The following is a 20,680-nucleotide window of genomic DNA, read 5'->3' as shown; positions in this document are numbered from 1 at the left end:
TACCTTACCTCTACTGTGTCAGCTACAGAAGAAAGATCCTCATCATCTGTACCTCGTATTCTCCTCTCATCTTTGTGTCTCCATGCACAGCTTTCATCAATCTAAAGTTTGAAAATAGGAGATAAAACATGAACATGAAATAAGCGGTAACCCGACACATGCTCCGGCGACGATTACTCCGGTGACAAATGCTTCGCAATAAGCGACAATTGCTCCGCGACATTTGCTCCGCGACATTTGCTCCGACGTCAAATGCTCCGCCGACATTTGCTCCGCCGACATTTGCTCCGCTGACAATTGCTCCGCCGACATTTGCTCCGCCGACATTTGCTCCGCCGACAATTGCTCCGCCGACATTTGCTCCGCCGACAATTGCTCCGCCGACATTTGCTCCGCCGACATTTGCTCCGCCGAAAATATTTCTTTTATGGGTTATTTTTTTGTTTTGTGTGATTTGTTTTGTTGCTGTTATTCAGGGCCGTAGCCAGCGTTCTGAGAAGGGGGATGCGTTTTAATTTCCCGATCAGATGACACCGATGGGAAAAAAGTGATAAACCTCTGCGAAAGAGGCAATCCCTTTTTGAGGGGGGAGGGGGTGGGGAGCAGGTGCAGAAACTTTTAAGTAACAGATAAACTGTGTTCAACCTTTAGTAGACCTTCTTTCAACAAATAGTGATTTTTCTTGGGCACTATATCATTTAAGGTTATATTTATTCCCTTTTGGTAAACGATGGTATATAGCGAGAGAGAGAGAGAGAGAGAGAGCTAAAAATGTAGACTTATCAATAATATTGAATAGCATCTTCCTGCTAAATTTCCCTCCTTGATTAAATGGGCACGTTTATACCATAAACTGAACAGCGAACGTTTAACCCATGAATTATTGTCAACAATAATGAGTATCCAACAGTGTTTTCTTGCTGCAGGACGGGTCGGGTACATTCATAGTTAAGTCGATGTCAATTTTATTTTTAGCGAGCGGGCGGTTTTAAGCTTATTTTATATTGAATAGCATCTACCTGCCTTCCGCCATTCTTCGTCTGACGTTTAGGAGCTGCACACTCGTCAAATGAATATGTTACAAATTATAATCGCGAGTTAGCGTAGCATGTGAGCGAGTTCTTTTGCACTTCTCTTTTGATAATAATTATAGGCATATTTTTGATATAAGTAACTGTGTCGTCTTGACCCTTGGAAGAGAGGGCACAAACACATTTAAAGGTACTATGTCCCATTTGCAGGCCAAAAAAAATGAAAAGGTTAAATTCCAACTGCATTTGAAATTAAATACTAATTTAGAACTTCCGTAAAATAAAAAAAAAAGGGGGGGGGGGGCTTGAAAATGTCTTTAAGTGGGAAATAACGACTATTCGTTGTCGAATCGACTTAAGGGCTATAGAGCCAGTAAGTAATAGTCTGATTTTCAGACCATTGTACCGAATGGTCGTATGTTTTATGCTGCGCAAAGATTCAATCATTTTAATTTTGGCCCTTACAAGAAGTGGGTTATTGATGTTGACAAAATGCTCATGTACCCTTTACAGCTCATTTTATGTATGTTATTACCAAAGAAGAAAAAGAGCCAGTTTGTCACTCAATAGCGTCTAATCAGTAAAGCTTAGCAAATAAACAGGTTTCCTTCATAATTTGAATATTAGGACACTGCTAACGTTTAACTTTCACAGATAGGACATACATGACATATTTATAATTCCTGCAAATTTCTACATAATTTGATGTTGGCTGCAAAAGGGAAATAGTAGCTTTAAGGGTGTGTGTTTTAAAAAAAAATAATTATTTGTTAATTTGGCGAACAAGGAAGGTGAAAATCATAGGTTATTATCTTAAATAGAATTTGTCTACATTACGCCCCTTAATTTGAATCAAATGGGCAAGTATTATTCCAGGATTTATTGTTTATTCCTTGTTGGCGAGCGAGCTAGTTAACGAATGGTCGAAATTCTTTGGCTTGCGATTTTATATTAAAAAGCATCTGCGTGACCAGCATCGCTTGTTAATCACTGATGTACAAAATGTATTACGATTTACGAACATATAAAGCGTAGCGAGCAAGCGAATTTTCATCCTTTTCATATAATAACTGAAAACCATCTGCCTTAATCACTTATGATTATTTCACGAGCATGTAGTGTATTTCATACTCCATTTTATTTCTAGTTTTTCTCCGACGTGTCCCGACGCAGCGCCGGCAAGATTTACCGTAATTAATCTTCCTATATTCTATTTTGTGTCCCTTTTCCCTTGTCTTCAGCCTTTTCTTGTCTCTTTTCTTGACCTTTTCTTTTCCATGTTTTCTTGTCCTTTTCTTTTCTTTTCTTTTTCTTTCTTCCTATCTTTTTTTTCCCTGCAAAAGGGAGCATTTGTCTTCAATGGGGTACTTTGGGGGCAGAGCAAAAATCGGCGGAGCAAATGTCGGCGGAGCAATTGTCGGCGGAGCAATTGTCGGCGGAGCAAATGTCGGCGGAGCAAATGTCGGCGGAGCAATTGTCGGCGGAGCAACTGTCGGCGGAGCATTTGACGTCGGAGCATTTGACGTCGGAGCAAATGTCGCGGAGCAATTGTCGCTTTTTGCGGAGCATTTGTCGGCGGAGCAATCGTCGGCGGAGCATGTGTCATGGAACCAAATAAGCATTATTGAAATGTGCCATGACAGACAAAAGGATATGCATAGCAAATGACAAGAAAAGACAGAAAGTGTAGAAAGCTTGATACACTCACTAACAATACCAATACTAAGTATGTTTGCTAAAAATAGCAGATTTTAAAGAGACTATTATCATAGAGATTATTATTTTTATTGGAATAGACATGTTATTAGTTCATATGTGGAATGAAACTCCTGCCTATGATAAACAAATGTATGGTGGCCTAGAGCAGTGCGGCCTTGTAATAAGGATGTCCAATTTGCATAATCCAAACAGTGAGTCCTTAGCAAGGCACTAAATCATCAAGTACCATGCCCCTTGGATAGGACTTACAGAATTGAGATCCCATTATGTTTATCTGCAAGCATATAATACTTTCCCAGCAGTCACATTATCATTCAAATCAATTTTAAACAAGCCATCACTGTTTGCAAACTTACTGAGCATCTGGACATACCTTCATTAAGAATCCAAAACCCATCACAAGTTGAGTAGGTGGAAGGAAGTTCTTTTTACCTGCAATAGAGAAGGAAAAAACATGAAGTGGTCTTCGAAGGTATTGATTGCAGTAAAACACACATTTAAAACATGGTAAAGCTTTAAATCACTTTCTTGAACAATCTGTTCATTAACAAAGGCGTTATGATCTAGTAGGAGTAAGGAACAACTAACATTGAGCAATCACAACAGTATGGAAAATTGTCAAGAGGGCTAACCTACAGGGCATGGCAAGAGGACCTCTCATTAAATAACATCATCAACCTCCTATCAGAGGCCAAAGTTTATGAATGAAATCCCTGATCACGTTCACTTAAAACCTCCCACTCCCTAGCATTTGCAGTGGATCAAACAGAGCTTGCAAAAAGTGTAGAGCAACATACCATCCAATTGTCAGATTAATATGCATGGGTTTGAAATATCTAGGATCATTTTCAATAAATATCTAGTGATGCAATCACAATCGCATTTTGCTTTGATATATTGTTCACTGTTGCTGAGAGCATGAACATCCAAATATTATGGCGTGGGTTCAATGAACAAATGAGCGGTCCCCAAATCACTGCAGTGAGCTTCTTCTCTATCCGTTGTACATGAGTGGCAATTTTCAGTTATGCAAAAGAAGGCAAACCTCATCATCATACCTCTGACCATGAAGCTCCCAGTGGTAAGGAACTCGCCAGTGGGTGCAGTCTTAGAGACCTGGTCATGACGTACCCACCATGCACTGGTAATGACCTTAGCATCCCAAGCAACGCTGTAACAAACGGCCATGGTACCTGCTTCTTGCAGGGTCTTAGGAGGAACAGGACCTCCTAGTAACATCAAAACAAAATTTGATTAAAGAAATATCATTGAAGGTATTGTGACGAAATAAACACGAGATGAAATAATCTTTTCTTTGAGGTTTTCTGTATTACAACATTTTGTGAAAAGAATTATGAAGTTGAAATACAGTAAGCATTGGCTGCCACTGGACTGGCAATCAGATTTGCTTTGATACATACTTCTTGCATGTACAAACATTGGACACTAGATTATTTATATACAGTTAATTATATGCACAGCTATTTACTAGTTGATATATCAATTTATATACATATATCATAAGAAATACAGAGGGATCTTTTCTAACCCTGACAAATTAACACATGTGATGAGATTAACTATTTTGTATCAATAAAGTGTCTATTCATTGTCCTACATTTAGTGTATGGTTCATGATAATTTAGTAAGGTTCTCGATACTAAATACGGCCAGTAATAGATTGAATTGGTATACAATCTCACCTTTAGGATTTTTGATGATCACACTACTAGCTCCATGAATGTCAGCATGAACATAGATGTCACCTGCACAGAGAGAGAGAGAGGGAGAGAAAGAGAGAGAAGATACACAGTGAGCAAGAGACAAAGATAGATAGAATGCCAAAGATTTAACCACAGACAGACATGCATTACAACTTGTCATACCATTCATCTTCATTCCAACAATTCCCTTCATATTTCAAGGGATCTTCAATTGTCTTGATGGTAAGAAATTCAAGTGAATCAAAAGTATAAATACATAAATAAACAATCAAGGCAAAATATAAGGTTAAATATTTGCAGATGAAGCAGTTCTTTACCTGGAGAGAGATATTTCTTGACAACTATCTCATTCTGCTGTTGGTCTCGTCCAGCAATGATGATGTAATTCTCTGAGCTGATGCACCAGTAGTACTTCTCAAACCTGCTCAGGAAACAAAGAATGGAAATCACAAGTGAATGAATTTACCTTTTATTTATCACAACAAACATAGTACCTCAAAGACTAAATGGCAGACAGTTAAAACAAAAACATTTCATTTGCAATACTAATTACACTCAATTTATGACGTGACTGCTTGAAATAAATGACAAAATCATCAAATTTCATTGGATTGAAAACAATTATCAATGATAATGATTTATACATGAAATAAGCAAACATACAGGACGATGTATAAAAAATAACACACTGGAATTCATATAACGGAATCATACGAGTGTAACAAAAATTAGGGTAATCTAACATTTTCATCTCATTGACTAATCATTGCAATCTACATACAGTATTGATCTCTTTTAGCATTCTTTTTAAAGATAAGCACAGCATGGACAAAATACTACACATCCTTAAATCAGCATTGAATGATATCTTACCAATATGTCTTCCGAGATTTGTTGATACTTGCTACTGTAGCTACATCCTTCAAAGCTTGCATTGTCTTTTTCTCTGCAGACTTGATAGCCTGTCAAGAGAAAATATAAACAAAACTTCTCAGAGATATATAGTTTATTATCATATATAAAGTTTATTCTCAATATTTACATATGCTTACAACATGGTACTCACATATGGTGAGCTTTGGAGTAGAATGTACTTCTAACAGTGGAAAAATGGGCATCCATTCTGGTTTCATGTACCTATCAAAGCTGCATATTACTTTGAAAATATAATACATGTTTTATTTAATACATATCCAATTTCCCCAAAAAAATATTATTGCAATTTCGTCTGCAAGATCAAATTACAAAATAAGATTGATTTCATAAAAACCATCAACAAAATTCATTCAACAATTTAAAGTTTATTTGTCATAGTTTAAACTGATGACCATTTTGGGGCTTTTGGATAGAGCTTTGAAAGAAGACCCAAAAAGTCCAGAACTGGTTCCCTTCCATGAGAGAATAACCAAAAGTTCTTCTAAAGACTACCCCCACATGGATTCAGTGCAAACGAATCATCTTAGGAGAGAAATGTTTGCACCTTAGATGATGATTCCATTGTCTTCTGTTCTTTCTTCTGAGATGTCTTCTTCTGAACAAAGTACCTAGATACAATGAAACAATAAAGATCATCATCAAAAACATGTCATCCATGTCTCCACATTGACCTTGAATCCTCATAGGATGCCAAACACAAGATTTAGGAATTGTATACAACAAGGAACTGGTTGCATTTTTTTTTACATTTTGAATTTCCAGAGTAAAATTTGTGGCCAAATCGAGTTAGTGTCGAGACCTAGGCTATTCCTTAATGAGTGCAATCTGATCAATGCAGTGAATACCTACAGCTTTACTACAAAAGAAGAACCTGAAATTCAAAACTATTATTCATGTAGTTTGGTATGATTGTAACTACCAGATAAATGATGACTATAATAATTTGTTTACAAAGTGCCATTGAACAACCCATTGACTATTGAATTTCCTCATTTCCCTGAGCTTAATACAGGATCCATCAGGTTCCCACATGAAATGCGTTAGTGTTCCAAACCTTACTAAGCCCACCACTCAATAATTTTAAAATAATCTAAATGTTCCTACTAATATTCAGGAAGGCAGCCTGTCCGTAAGTGTCACTTCCGAACTGCTAGCCTTCATACTTGTATGAATAAGGACTGAGTTATGTTTATACATGTACAAGAAATCAATTTTCTTCATAAGATAGTGACTACATCCTTCACAGAAGTTGATTCACACAATATTTTGTTCACAAAAATGTATTTCAGTGAAAGAGTTATTAGTGCCTGTTTACATATCCCAGAACATTTACCCCGGCCCCCCCCCCCCACTCAGTGTTATTTAGGGTATGCATATGCATGTTCCCTCCTTTTGAAAACACCCCTCTAGGTCCGGTGTGTAAAGTCAATACGGGCCAGATTTTTGTGTACTACGAGCTGGACTTTGGTGCGTGAAAAGTACCCCTTTACCAGACATTTTGGGAACACGCATGGTATCCCTCCATTCACGGAGTGGGGGGCCGGGACATTTACTCTTTTATAACCTTTAGGGTTATATATTGGGTAAATACAAATCATACTGAATCCCTGACACAGTTTGAGAAGGGTGAACTCACTTCTGAGGATCACATATCAACTTACTTTCTAGCATTGGCATATGCTGACTGGGCGATATCAATGTCTACTAACATTGGTCGAGCTCCATCCTCCTCCCCTTCATCAGCATCATCATACTGTTTGTAAGGATCTCTGTTTATATCAAACATACAAAATATATTGCATTCATACATAAATCACATGTGTGTGGGCATATGATGATATCAGAGGTGAAAATCAGTTCAATACATTGACAGTCATCACAACCTTTGAGCAGCTATTGCAAGTTAATGACAAAGATAATGATATTGGTTTCTTTTATAGTGCCGGTTTCCGCCTCTGATGGTCACTCATAGCACTTGCTCTACAATGTTTCACAAAATTCAACGTTCATGTTAAGTGTTTCACATTCTTTGTAAATGTAAATCTTATTAAAAATCAAGTTCCCAAACAAAACATCACTAATCATCACTAACTTCTAGGTATTACACATTCTTGTCGATGACGCTTTTCGCAATTTTAAATTCTGGATTTGCAATGATTTATTCCTTCTTAATTTTTCAAGTCTGGGAACTAGAGGAAAGTTTTGTTAAAATTTACATCTCTAAAGGTCTGTCTGTGGGTTCTACAACACATGCTACAGTGACAATCGTACACGGTCATTTACCACTATCATCCAAATACCTAACGTAACCCTGGAGTAGACATTGTTACCAACTCTAACCCAAACAATAACCTTAATCTAAAACCACAAGTTCCAACTCTCACTCTACCCCTATGATTAATCAAAGCCCAGAGCAAACGCTGCATGACTGGTTGAGTGACTGACCTGAGAAGCATCTGGAAATGGTTGGTGTCCAGTCTCAAGCTTCTGATGGCTAATGCTACAGGGTCACCCTGTGTTTGAGCCTCCTTGATGATACTATCAATCTCCTTCCAGTCTATCTGGTTGGCTACAGCACTACGAACCACTCGAAGAGCCTGCTCTACCTGTTCATAAATAGACAGACAAAAGCTTGCTTATAAATCTCTCCAACAAAATATCACCTATATTTCACAATTCTTTACAAATGAAGCGATCGATCAATAAAGAGAATGTACTAATGTACCAAGTGATCTGACCGAGGAACTACAAGATATCCTACACTCCTGTATACATGATGATGATGAAAGGCTTAGAGAAAGACTCCAAGAAATAATTTACCAATGATTACATTTTAATCAGTCTAAACAAGTTATTTAAAAAAATTCAGGGAGTTTTTAGAAAAATCAAACATTATATTACAAAAAAGTGTCTATTGATTATATGGAATTGAAGTTACAGAATATGTAGCTGATCACTCCTGATCCACGATATACAATAGTAAAGGTAATGAAAATTGGATCCAGTAATGCAATCGTTAATTTGTCTCAAAAGTTTTATATAAATTCACTGTCCATTAACTGGAAAATCATTTGTGTTTATCAGTGTACAAAACAATTTGCTAACAAACCCTATTTTGAGGCTATATTTTAAGGCAACATTTACCCAAGATCTGTATCAAAATCTGTATATTCGTACTAACAGAATTGTTATCACATGCAAATAATTGTTTTCACTATACTTACCAGTGGGAGATTGATTTCAATCAGAGCCCCTTTCTTTTCATTCAGTTCCTGTCAAAGACATAAAAAATAATCATTTTTAGTTTCTAGAGATTGAACATTTCATTACCGGTATATCATATCCTCCCTCCCACTTACAGTATGATTCCCTAGTTCCAATTCATCTTTAATCGACTTAAAGAGAAGGTTGAGTTCTGGGAAGAGGTGAAAAATAATTTGTGAGCGTTATCATTCTTATTATGCAAGTGTGGAAGAACATCAGATAAGACATGTTCCCTGAAAAGCATGGCTCTTCAAATGCATTCATATTCTAAATATGTCATGTACATTGTAAAACTCGGGGGGTAGGTTTTTTACGCCACGTGTTCGTGTAGTCCCGTATACATTTTTCTGTGTACAGTGTTTGTAACTTTACCAAGACTTGGCCAATTTCTTATAATTTTGATGATTCCAGAACCTTGCAATACACACAAATTCTTATATGCTAGATGATCAACCTTTTCTGGTCGATTCCACACCGTTTCTTTCACAATGCAATCGCATGACCAGAACTCAACTTCATCTTTAAACCCTGAAAACAACTTTTTACCATAATTATTAAAGATTTGGAACCAACAAAGTAAAATAGTCAAGGGAAACAAGAAATGTGGTCTTTATAAGCAGGTGGTCTTTATGTAGAGGTTATTTTACTACAGGTGAGACTGCCACCATCATCAAAGACATTCATTTTACAGCATCCATTTTACAATATTTTGTTTAGGGTATATACATATTATCCACAATATTTTGTATGATCTTTTAATTCATGAGATCACTTACTTTGTAAGAAATCTCATATTCACAATTGATATATTCATGATCACATGAATTGTACAAATAGGTGTACATTCTACGCCTATATACAGTTAAGATTTGTTTTCCACTTAGAAATATAAGAATAATCCAAGAAAAATGCAAGAAAATGCAAGATGGTCTCAGCATGTAATATTGATAAATACGTCATAAAGGGAAATAAAAAATGATCACGCTTATGACTCTACATGCAGTTTTAAATATTTCAAATCCAAAACATATATAAATACAAATCTTTACCTGATTTTGTTGAAGTGAACTTATCCTCTTTTCATGATCCTTCTTCACATTGTCCAGCTTCTTTAGTGCACCTCTTTCCTTTAAAAGGGGAAAAAAGAAAACAATTCTTGTTTATCAGGAATTCATAATCAGCAAATTGCAGAAAACAATACATCAGTATGTTTTCACTATTTTCAATGTTTTTCAAAGACAGATAGATGGTCCCTTTCTTCACACATGGGAGTAAAAAAATCAAGCAATTTCATCTAGTTGTTGTAGCCACACGTTTGATTGATTGTTGATGAGGGCAAGGTCATTCATTATGCAATCTCTATGGTGCCCCCCCCCCCACCTTACACACACATAAATATGTATACATATCCAAAGTCCTTTGAAAGCACATGGGGACATTATATGCACTATACACGGTATATTATTATTGATACAGGCTGCTGCCACGCATAGACCAAAGGATGGCACAGAGACACAATAACAAACTTATTTCATCAATATAAACTATCCATACCAACAAAATAAAGGTTCAAAAACAGAAGTATGCACTTGAATAAAACTATGTTAACTGTCATATTTACCTGTTGAATAACCTTCATGTCCAACTTCTGACTTTCCATTTTTGAGAAGAATTCATCCGCAGCCTAGAACAGAGGTTTCCAAATAAACATCATTTAAACTTCTTCAGTAATATTGTTTTCCAAGCTGCACTTTTTGAAAGTGCATGCTGCCGTTGCTGTTGATATACATGTATATGCATATACAGTCTTGGAACAATAGTGAACCAGGGCCCTGTTTTCATAAAACTTCTTATGAATCAAACCTGCCACAATAAAACATATTTTATTGATATCTGGTTTTATGAAAGATGGCCCTGATATTAATGAATGGCAAACCTCATGAAAGTGATGGTCATTCAAAACAAAGGAAAAATTTAGTTAAAGTAGAATAATTTAATGCATGTTACTGGGTTTGATCAAACAATTTTTATTTTACACATGATGGTGCAACGGTGCAACTCACCAAATGATGAGGAAATGACTAAGCTGACTGGATAAATTCTGTGTTGTCCACCTCAACCTTTTCCACTGGTTCATTTAAAAAAAAATACATGGCAAATACCAAAGGATTGGCAACTTGCCAACCTAACAACTTCCTCTCTTATTTCCTACTTTACTGGCACAATAACAAGGGTGCTCTAAATCTGATTTAAAAAAAACCCTGCCAAAACATGCAAGGTCTAACTCCCTTTAAATACACTATCTAGCTCTTTTATTCCGGAGGAAAGGGGGGGGGGGGGGTGAAACAAAATCAAATTCATTGTTATGGGAAACATCATCGTCAGAATAGACACTGTTGTACAAACACATTTTTATTGGTAACTGAGATAATTTACATCTACAAGCTCACCAAATAGACAGTAAGCTAACCAGCATAATCAAATTTTTATGTATAAACATTACAGCTACTTGTATATAACCTCCTAGGGAGGGGTCAAGAGCGCATATATCTATTACTTCAGTTTTCAGCATTCTACACAAAGTCATAATAGCTATTGCTTTGTAAAACCATTAGGAATATGGCCTTCTACAAAACAGTCACTGTCTCACCTGATCAAAAGTGTCGAATTCAAGGTAAGGTTGGGACTCATGTTGTTTGAAGAGAAATGGGTGAAACTCAGTGTACCTGAAAGAATAAAAAAGTTTTCGTATCTCAACATGAATTTCAGCTTAAACTTTTCATTTCCTAACAATTGGTTACTATATAACTTGAGAAGAATGCATGCTGTTAGATATATGAATATTGGTATGAGAGTTACATTGATAGGTAAAAATGTTGGGAATAAAATGCCTTTTTGCTAGCGCACAAGCTCTTGTCTTACAATTTGACAATCTTAAGATCCCAGATTTGCTCTGTGCTTAATTTTGTTGCAGATGCTAGTTAACGTCTATGACGTGAATGTACAAAATGAATCACTGAATTCATGTCTTTGATATTTGTTTGTTTTACTTCAGAGCTGATCACTTTGTTTGTTTCTGTGATGAATGGAACACTTACGTCAATAGCTCCGCATCTTCACCATCTTGCGATGCTGCTGGCTTCTTTTCTCTCTTCTGAATGATATAACCCTGGGGATATTAAGTTAGAAATAGACATAATCACAAAGGTTAATATTCTCTACAGAGATATGAAGGTCGTATTTAAGCTAAGAGAGAGAGAGAGAGAGAGAGAGAGAGCATGCTCTAAATGCCAATGAAACATCATAAAAAGTAACAAAACATACTAATTCATGAGATTGTCAATTTTTGAAGTAAAAGACACTAATATAAGGTTTATTGCAATTTATGAAGGACAATGGTAACTTTATTGGTCTAAAAAAAATATTTTTCAGGAAAAAAAATGAAAAAAGCCAGGAGATAAAATGTCAGAGTGTGATTGTACAATATTTAGGTAAAATAAAAATAAAAGAAAACCACAAAATCCATGGATAACGAAGGGAATTTTTCGTTCAATTAAGAAACGAAATATATTGTACAAACGTAGTCTCCGTGATCCAAGTAACGAGAATAAATATGAATATAAATGTTATAGGAATAAATTAACAACAATAATTAGAGTATCTCGTAAAATGTACTATGTAAAAGAATTTGAAAATGCTAACGGCAATATGGCATCTACCTGGAAAGTCATAAAAGAAACTCTTCGAAAGCAAAAGGCCAAGTCAAAAATTAATATTAACAATGATGGTCAGACAATTTCAGACTCTAAAGATATAGCAGATTGTTTTAATATGTATTTCGTAAATGTAGGCCCTATTCAGGCATCAAAAATAAATTCCAATGGTTCAGATTATATACAATTCCTTTCAAATCCATGTGATAAATCGTTTTTCTTTATGCCTACAAACTGTGTTGAAATTTTGAATATTGTCAATTCATTGAAAATTAGTTATTCTTGTAGTCATGATGAGATGAGTACGCACTTTTTAAAACAAATAGCAGGAAGTATTGTAACGCCTCTAGTACACATTTGTAATTTATCACTTACAATGGGAGTATTTCCGGACTCACTGAAAATAGCAAATGTAATTCCAATATACAAAAAAGACGACTCTTCTCTAGTTTCAAATTACCGACCTGTTTCTATCTTACCAAGTATTTCTTAAGTCTTAGAAAGACTGACTTATAATAGACTGTATGATTTTCTAACAAAAAATGAACTGTTGTATGAAAATCAATATGGTTTTAGAAAATTTCATTCAATGGAGTTAGCTTTGTCACAATTATCTGATAGAGTGTCAAATGCCTTAGCTGATCTTAAGCATGTTATTGGAGTATTCATGGATCTGAGCAAGGCATTTGACACTCTTGACCATATGATACTTATACGTAAATTGGAATACTATGGATTGAGGGGTGTTGCTATACAATGGTTTAAAAATGATTTAACAAATAGAAAACAATATGTATGTTATGATTCAAATGAATCAGAATTAGTATCTATAACGTGTGGAGTGCCACAAGGGTCAATCCTCGGCCCTTTGTTATTTCTGATATATATGTAAATGATATTTATAATTCATCAAATGCACTACAGTATATTTTTATTCGCTGATGACACCAATGCATTTTGTTCCAATTCGGATTTTCAGATCCTTTTAAGAAATATTAACGCTGAATTACCAAAGTTATCAAAATGGTTTAGAAGTAATAAACTGTCTCTTAATTTAAAGAAAACAAACTATATATACTTACAGAACAGAAAAAAAAAACTATATTCCTGACATTGAAATTACTTTGGATGGTGAATTATTGGAAAAAAAGGATAGCACAAAATTCCTTGGTGTTTTGATCAATGAAAATCTGAGATGGAATGATCATGTGCAATATATTTCTAATACTATTTCACGTGTAGCGGCTCTTACATTCGCCCTACTTACATTCGCCCTACTTTCACCGTACATTCATGTCTCCAGTATTTTCCCATCACGGTACTTATTTATATTCATTATTCGGACCACGTGTGTTCATTCCTCCAATCGAGCATCGTGGTTCCGCGCATCGCTCACCCGCGTATTTTCAACGTCACGAGTTTTTTTCTCCACTCCCGCTTACACCTCGGTCGAGTCAACAACTCCTGCTTACATCTCAGTTGAGTCAACACGTCTCTGCATGATTTCCTCTCCGGGCTTGATTCTACTGTGCCTATCACTTCTATCGGCACATCTTCACTTTCTCTGCCGTGTTCATCGGGCTGCAGTCTTCCAGTGGAACAGTTAAATCAAGTTCCGACATATATGGTGCTTGGTTATCCGCTGGGAGCTGCCAGTTTCTTCACCGGTAGTCTTTCACTCACATGAGCTCGACTCACCGCAGCTCATCTAAACATTCATCATCAAAGTTCGGCTCATCAATCGAGCGACTCACTGCTCAGCACCACTACCGGCTTTGATGTCTGCATTTTCCACTTTGGCCTCCGACATCAAACGACTCACTGTTTCATCGTCGAGCGTCACTTTCTTCTCTTCTCTTCTCGCCCGAGAGCTCCATCTACATTCATCATCATCACGAGCGTCGGCGACGACATCGCGTTCTTCACGGTTCTTCAACCACGTCAACGAAGTCGCGTTTCCGCCATCAAGCCTCCGCACATTTCATCGCGTGAGCCCCTTCCTTCGTTCTCAACTCTCTTCATCTCATCTTCTTTGGACTTTCGACTTCATTTCTACTATTGTCGTAAGCTCTATTTATGTACATCGCATTTATTCACGTTCATTATGTACATCGCATTTATTCACGTTCATTATGTACATCGCATTTATTCATGTTCATTATCATCATTGATCATTATGTAATCTCCGTGCAATGTTCACATTTACCATTTATGCATTTTCATTCCGATTCTTCGGCTTGTGCTTGGCTACACTTTGCAAGTGTACGGCCAGCCTCATCAGTACCCAATAAACTAACGAAAAGGGAATACTTTCTTTCATGTATTTTATTGTCAGTGCAACCTTGTTTCCTCGTAGCTAAATAAAAATAAGAGTTATGTTGTGTGACGAGTGAACACGCTTTCAAATATCCATTCACATTACCTCACACACTTTATCTCTACACACGTAATATTGGTATTCTCTGTAAATTGAAATATTATGTTCCTTCAAATATCTTGTTTATGTTATATAATTCATTGATACTGCCTTATATTTCATATTGTAACATTATATGGGCAAATTCGAAAAGCAATGTTGATGCCATTTTACTGTTACAAAAGAAAGCCATGCGTATATGTACTGATTCTTCCTATTGTGACCACACCAATCCCATGTTTTCAAAACTAAAAACTCTAAAAGCTGATGATATAAATTTTCTACAAATAACACTTTTCATGTTTTGCTTACAAAATGGTCTACTACCTTCATACTTTCCCCCACTGTTTAATTTGAATAAAACCATCCACTCTTACCCTGCAAGACAAACTGAAAAATTCCATTTAAGAAATCCAAAAACCGCATTGGCTCTCAATTCCATTAGACATGCCGGCCCAGACATCTGGAACTCTCTGCCCATTGTAATAAGAAACCCTAGGGCATTGTATTCTTTTAAGAAGGCAGTTAAAACTATGTTATTGTCTAAGTATTGATCATGTCATGTGTAATTGTACTGTATTCATGTTTGTGTGTACATTGACTGTATATTCAACAATGCTGTGTCCATGACCTAGCATCGTTTTTCCATTCATGAATGAACCTGCATTCAATCAGCAGATGTATGAGATGTATTGTATTATTACCAACGCTCCTTCTCTCCCCTTTCCTTTTCTTCTCTGCAAGTCACTCTTTTTCATTTTTATTTGTATTTTTGTATCTAAGTTGAGGGCTGCTGGCACGTCAAGCTACTTTGCTCATTTCTGTAGCCCTCCTGCATCTAATGTATGTTAATTATGCATTCAATATATTTGTTTAAATTCAATATATTTGTTTAATATCGTTTATTATCTGTATAAAATTATATACACTTGAAATATTGTATCAAGCCACGTTATGTTCATGAAAATGTATGATGAAAAAAAAAGAAAAAAGATGCAGAAACCAATAAATCAAATCAAAATAAAAAAAATTGTAGCGCTGATAGACAAAATACCTTATATCTCTTTAAAAGAAATTAAAAGTAGACAAATGATATAACTTTTAAATGATATAAATGTTTCAACTGTACCATATGGCCACAGAGTCATTTAAAAGCCATAAATCAAACAAAAGTGAACAGAACAAGGAAATCCATCTTGCCTTGCATTCTGATCCTGATTTCTCCACATACTGCTCTCCTTCTGACAATGATGTCATCACTCGGGACATGTCTGCATTAATAACAAGAATAAAGATCTTTTCCCAATCAGAATTTTACCACAAATGTGCCACTTATTTGGGGGTTAAAATTGATTGCAATCATTGGATCTCAATACTTGCGTAAACTGTGAACTGCAAAATACAAGAAAAGATCTCCATCACTGCTCCTAGTTAATTTACATGCATTAGTTATTTATACTTTTTACTACCATTCTGGCATCATATTGTTTTGTTTGTTGATCTTCTTCTTTTCTGTTTTCTTTTATAAATTTCTTGTAGTTTTTACTTTGGGGGAATGTCTCTGGCTCTGTCCTTTTGGACAAGCTTTAATTTTTGGAGTTTAACATTTTAAATATCCTTGATGTGAACAAGAGTTGAAATAAAATATCCTAGATTCACCTTGCTGAATGTCGAATCCATTGTTTCCTTTTGCATTTGAAGGGAATCCTTGGTTCAGAAGGCAATGCTCAATTAAGGCAGGTCCATAGACTGTAGAAATGGAGAAAAAATAACATTAATGGAACGTAATATACAACAAACGATAACATTTTTATTTCACACGTGCGCTTCGAGCATTTGCTTTCAATGGGTTTGATGCCTTACAAATCTCTTATATGATTGTTATTTTTATTATTATTATCATTATTCATCTACACATCTGAGGGCTACTTCATTATGTACAATTTAAATAACAAAGGCCTAGGAGTGAATGTTTTTTGGGGATGTACTACTATGTTTTATTAACAATCTGCCCAAGAATATTGTCTGTAAGCTCTGAATCTGTCACCATTTGTTTCCATATTCCCCTTTTTTCTATGGCTGATATTACAGCATTAAAAAAAATAAAAAATTTCAAAGTTGGACATTTATCTCTAAAATATGTAACTTAATAAGCAAGGCAGAATCTTAGCCAAACTAAAATAATTGTTACTTCAAATTAAATGGATTGTCTTAAAAGTTGCTGGCCATATCATGACTTACTAAAATGAGGATTGAGTAGTTTTCTGATGTTATCTCCTGGTTTTCCTGCAGCTAAGATCTCTTGTATCCTGAGATAGAACATCCAATGAGAGAGAAAGGAAAAATAAAGAGAGAAGGGAGGAAAGAAATAGCTAGATGATTAGAATAAAGATTGAAATACAATCAAACATATTAATCAAGAAGTAACTGTTAGGGGGTTTAAGGGTAAAGTTCCCAAAGTGTTCTACAAACATTTTTCTTTCTTTCTTTCTTTTTTTCCTTCTGCTACATACAGATGAGTGAAGTAATTGGAACTTGCTTTTCACATTGATTAAACAATTGCCTGTCTTTTTATTTCAAACAATGGCAAAATCAATGTATACGAACGACAGCTACCTTGCACCATCCTACTCCTGCTCCTCCTCATCACCATTAGTGTCTGTAAAGATCTCTCTTCATATCTACAATTTCTCTTTATACATGCCTATTTCTCTTCCACAATAATCAACCTGTGAACTGAGATCCATGTTTCGCCTGTCACAAATGAATGTATCCCAATATGATCCTCTGTCGGACAACCTTGTACTTGTTCTAGTTCTCTTACCTCTCTAATGATGGAATAGGGTCTGGATGTCTGGCTGTGTCTACGGGATATCTCTCTCTGACTGCAAACCTGACATCCTCACTGTCTTTACGTGTCCTCAGAAGAGTCAAGATAGTGTACTCGTGATCTGTCAACGCAACGTTTCCCTGTATGAGTAGAAGTAAAATGACATCAACTCCTTCTCCAGAAAAAAATCTTTTTATCTATTCATTATAGCACAGCGTCAGCATGTACATGTAGACTTGCATGGCTTTCACTTTTACCTCACCCTACTCAAATCTCCTCTCCATGTTGTATGTACTTGTAACATTTCATAAGCCTTCATTCTTGTCACTGCACATTTTATGGATCATTGGATCTTGCTTTTCAATAGCTGCAATCTTCACTTTTTTTATCAAATACATTTACAAATACTCATAACCCTTTTTCAGGAATGTCTGGTTTACCACTGATTAGAAGAATTGGAAAGCATCAGCCATTACATAATCTATAGACTATAATACTGTTATTACAGATTGAAGAAACCTACAGGAACATGTTTAGAAGAAAAAAATCTTACAGAAATATTATCTCCGGTATGATAAATAAGACCAAAAAATGTATGGCTTATAAATTATAATGTCCTCAACTCAAGACAAAATGTAGCTTTAGCATACCCTGTCATAGAGCTCAACAATAACATGATAAGCAGCCTCATCAGAGCCAAACTGCAAGTCTACAACTCTGTCAACACCTAGCTGCTTGATCTCCGTTAAACGTCTAGACTTCAAGTGTTTCCTCAACTTCATGGAAAAGTTTGATGGCATCTGACTCTTGGGCCAATCAAATGAAGTGGTGTGCATGCGAGTTCCAGACTCGAAGAGCAGGACAACTTTCTGGTCAGTCCTGGAAAAATCCATAACATACTAAATTAATACAAAGAGGAAGAAACTAATTGTAATAATATTCAATTCAACAGAATTTAAAATTGGAACGTGTTGGCTGGTCTGCCAAAAATTGTATATATTTGATTGTTTTATAGTATCTACAATTTAGTTGACGCACTTACCCTCCAAGTCGAATCAAGTAGGTTTTGTTGTTGACATCATAGACATTAAGTACACGAAGTCCAAGCAATCTGAATGATGAAAAAGAAATAGAAGAGTGCAACCAATTCAATAATTTTGCATACATGTGAGCCTAAATTCTCACTGTCCTAGTCCTAGAGCAACAGATAAGATATAAAATAGGGGCAGAATCTAACCTGACAAGGGCAAGAGAGGGTTCAAATTTAAAGGTAGCATTGCATCGTAGAACACTTTGTAGAACCTCTTAAACGAGTCTCCATCTCAAAACTGAACATGATGAATCATGAATGTTGATGTCAAAAATTGTGACTCATGTCATGACACGTAGAACTTTACGCATTTTGAAGTTATCTACCGTAATGTCTCAGATCCTCATTACAGTAGATAACTTCACACAGGCTCGCACCCGCCCGCAACCCATCATCGGTATGCACTTGTATTGTGCAGCGGTTTGCAGTGAAACTTGTGAAAAAGTGTATACTAATCATCAATGTTCTTCCGAAAAATACTCCAAAAATAACAAGAAAATTGACGCGAAACAGGTAATAAACATTTCAGATTTTAACTCATGATCTCTTTATTTGGACATTTAATGAATATTTACTTCATTTTGGGTATTTTTTAGTAGGGTATCTCCACGCCGGAGTTACGGGTCAAAGTTACGGGTCAAAGTTACGGGTCAAAGTTACGGGTCAAAGTTACGGGTCAAAGTTACGGGTCAAATTTTTTATACGTTTCTGAACAAGCGTCATCATACTCATAGTGCAGTGTTTGCATGCATGAATTTTCAATTTTTGTTTGTTTGCATTGACATTATTTGTGAAAATGTTATTATAATGAAACTTGTGGATAATACCTTCAACTTCGACTGGAAAAATAACAATAACAATAACAACAACAACAAATAATAATATCACACAAATAATAGCATACGGGACCACAATTTTTGGGAGCTCAGCTCCACCTCGTCCTCGCCGGCAGGCGGCGGGGAGGGCCGAGGGCGAACCTGAACCCGAAGCCACGCGTGGCAAGCGCAATACCGCGACTGTTAAATTGTTAGACTAGATACACGAAAAGCCAGATCCACTTTTCAAAATAATATCAGAAGGGTCTGTTTGATATTTACTTGGATCCAATCTCGTAAAGTATTGCCCGGAGGTCAATCGTCGTAAATCTGGACTTCATTTTGAAAGGTTGTGTGGATTTTGGGTTTTCAGTGAATATGTTGTTGTTGTTGTGTTTTGGTTTATTGGCGATTAATCAGTAATTTGACTATTGTCACCAAAATACTTTACGGTACGTCTTATATCTCTCATTTTTGTATTTTTGAAAAATATATTTATTTCGTTTTATATTTATCTATCTTTTAAGATAGTATCGAAAAATAATATCGTAAGCAAAACATTCACGGGCTTTAATTGTTAGTGTTTCTTAACAGTACGTGTAGATTATTTGTTATATCACATACACACCATACATAAATATGTATACAAGATATTACCTACATAAGCCTCTAGACTATATTCAATAATCTTATCATACCATTTATCATTGTTGTTACTTTTTCTTATTTTATTTTCTTATCACATTATGTTATTATATTTTTAATGTACTGAGTGTAATTTAGCATAACATTGTTTTACTGTTCTTATTTCAGTGTAATATATCATATTATAATATTGTATTATGTTTTACTGTTCTTATTTTATTTTCTTATTACATTATGTTATTATATTTTTAATGTACTAGTGTAATTTAGCATATTTATAGTATTGTGTTTTACTGTTCATCAAGGGAGGTAATACTTCCTGATAGGGAACCGTTTCGTTCTGTGAACGAACCGTACTACAGCTTTTTGTATACTGGATTCACTCTTTTTTAAGTCTTCCATAATTTTTTCCGGTTGGGATTCGTTTATTTCTGTTAAAAACATAGCCCTTTCTATAATATAGTTAGGGCAATGTACTAAAAAATGTTTTACAGTCT

General features: G+C 35.6%; 1 protein-coding gene across 1 annotated transcript in view; it reads right to left on the bottom strand.

The window, feature by feature from the left end:
- The window catches only part of LOC764237 (nuclear export mediator factor NEMF), a 30,754-nt gene extending 10,859 nt beyond the window's left edge, over positions 1 to 19,895 (bottom strand). Inside the window, exons 1-21 of the mRNA XM_030978719.1 lie at positions 19,821 to 19,895; positions 18,676 to 18,744; positions 18,284 to 18,512; positions 17,628 to 17,773; positions 17,045 to 17,112; positions 16,463 to 16,552; positions 16,004 to 16,074; positions 11,773 to 11,843; positions 11,325 to 11,400; positions 10,296 to 10,358; positions 9,724 to 9,801; positions 8,635 to 8,682; positions 7,856 to 8,016; positions 7,072 to 7,179; positions 5,955 to 6,018; positions 5,348 to 5,436; positions 4,792 to 4,895; positions 4,454 to 4,516; positions 3,809 to 3,979; positions 3,124 to 3,182; positions 9 to 101 (exon numbers count right to left, since the gene is read on the bottom strand). Of these exons, the coding sequence (XP_030834579.1) occupies positions 9 to 101; positions 3,124 to 3,182; positions 3,809 to 3,979; positions 4,454 to 4,516; positions 4,792 to 4,895; positions 5,348 to 5,436; positions 5,955 to 6,018; positions 7,072 to 7,179; positions 7,856 to 8,016; positions 8,635 to 8,682; positions 9,724 to 9,801; positions 10,296 to 10,358; positions 11,325 to 11,400; positions 11,773 to 11,843; positions 16,004 to 16,074; positions 16,463 to 16,552; positions 17,045 to 17,112; positions 17,628 to 17,773; positions 18,284 to 18,512; positions 18,676 to 18,744; positions 19,821 to 19,879 (1,980 nt within the window). The 5' untranslated portion in view covers positions 19,880 to 19,895. The remainder of the gene's footprint in view (positions 1 to 8; positions 102 to 3,123; positions 3,183 to 3,808; positions 3,980 to 4,453; positions 4,517 to 4,791; positions 4,896 to 5,347; positions 5,437 to 5,954; positions 6,019 to 7,071; positions 7,180 to 7,855; positions 8,017 to 8,634; positions 8,683 to 9,723; positions 9,802 to 10,295; positions 10,359 to 11,324; positions 11,401 to 11,772; positions 11,844 to 16,003; positions 16,075 to 16,462; positions 16,553 to 17,044; positions 17,113 to 17,627; positions 17,774 to 18,283; positions 18,513 to 18,675; positions 18,745 to 19,820) is intronic.
- Between the last annotated feature and the right edge of the window lie 785 nt (positions 19,896 to 20,680).

This window comes from Strongylocentrotus purpuratus, unplaced genomic scaffold (genome assembly GCF_000002235.5).
Source record: "Strongylocentrotus purpuratus isolate Spur 01 unplaced genomic scaffold, Spur_5.0 spur5_contig_814, whole genome shotgun sequence".
In the NCBI taxonomy this organism is placed as follows: Eukaryota; Metazoa; Echinodermata; class Echinoidea; order Camarodonta; family Strongylocentrotidae; genus Strongylocentrotus; species Strongylocentrotus purpuratus.
The sequence above is the reverse complement of the archived record's forward strand: the minus strand, read 5'-3'. Positions and strand labels throughout refer to the sequence as shown.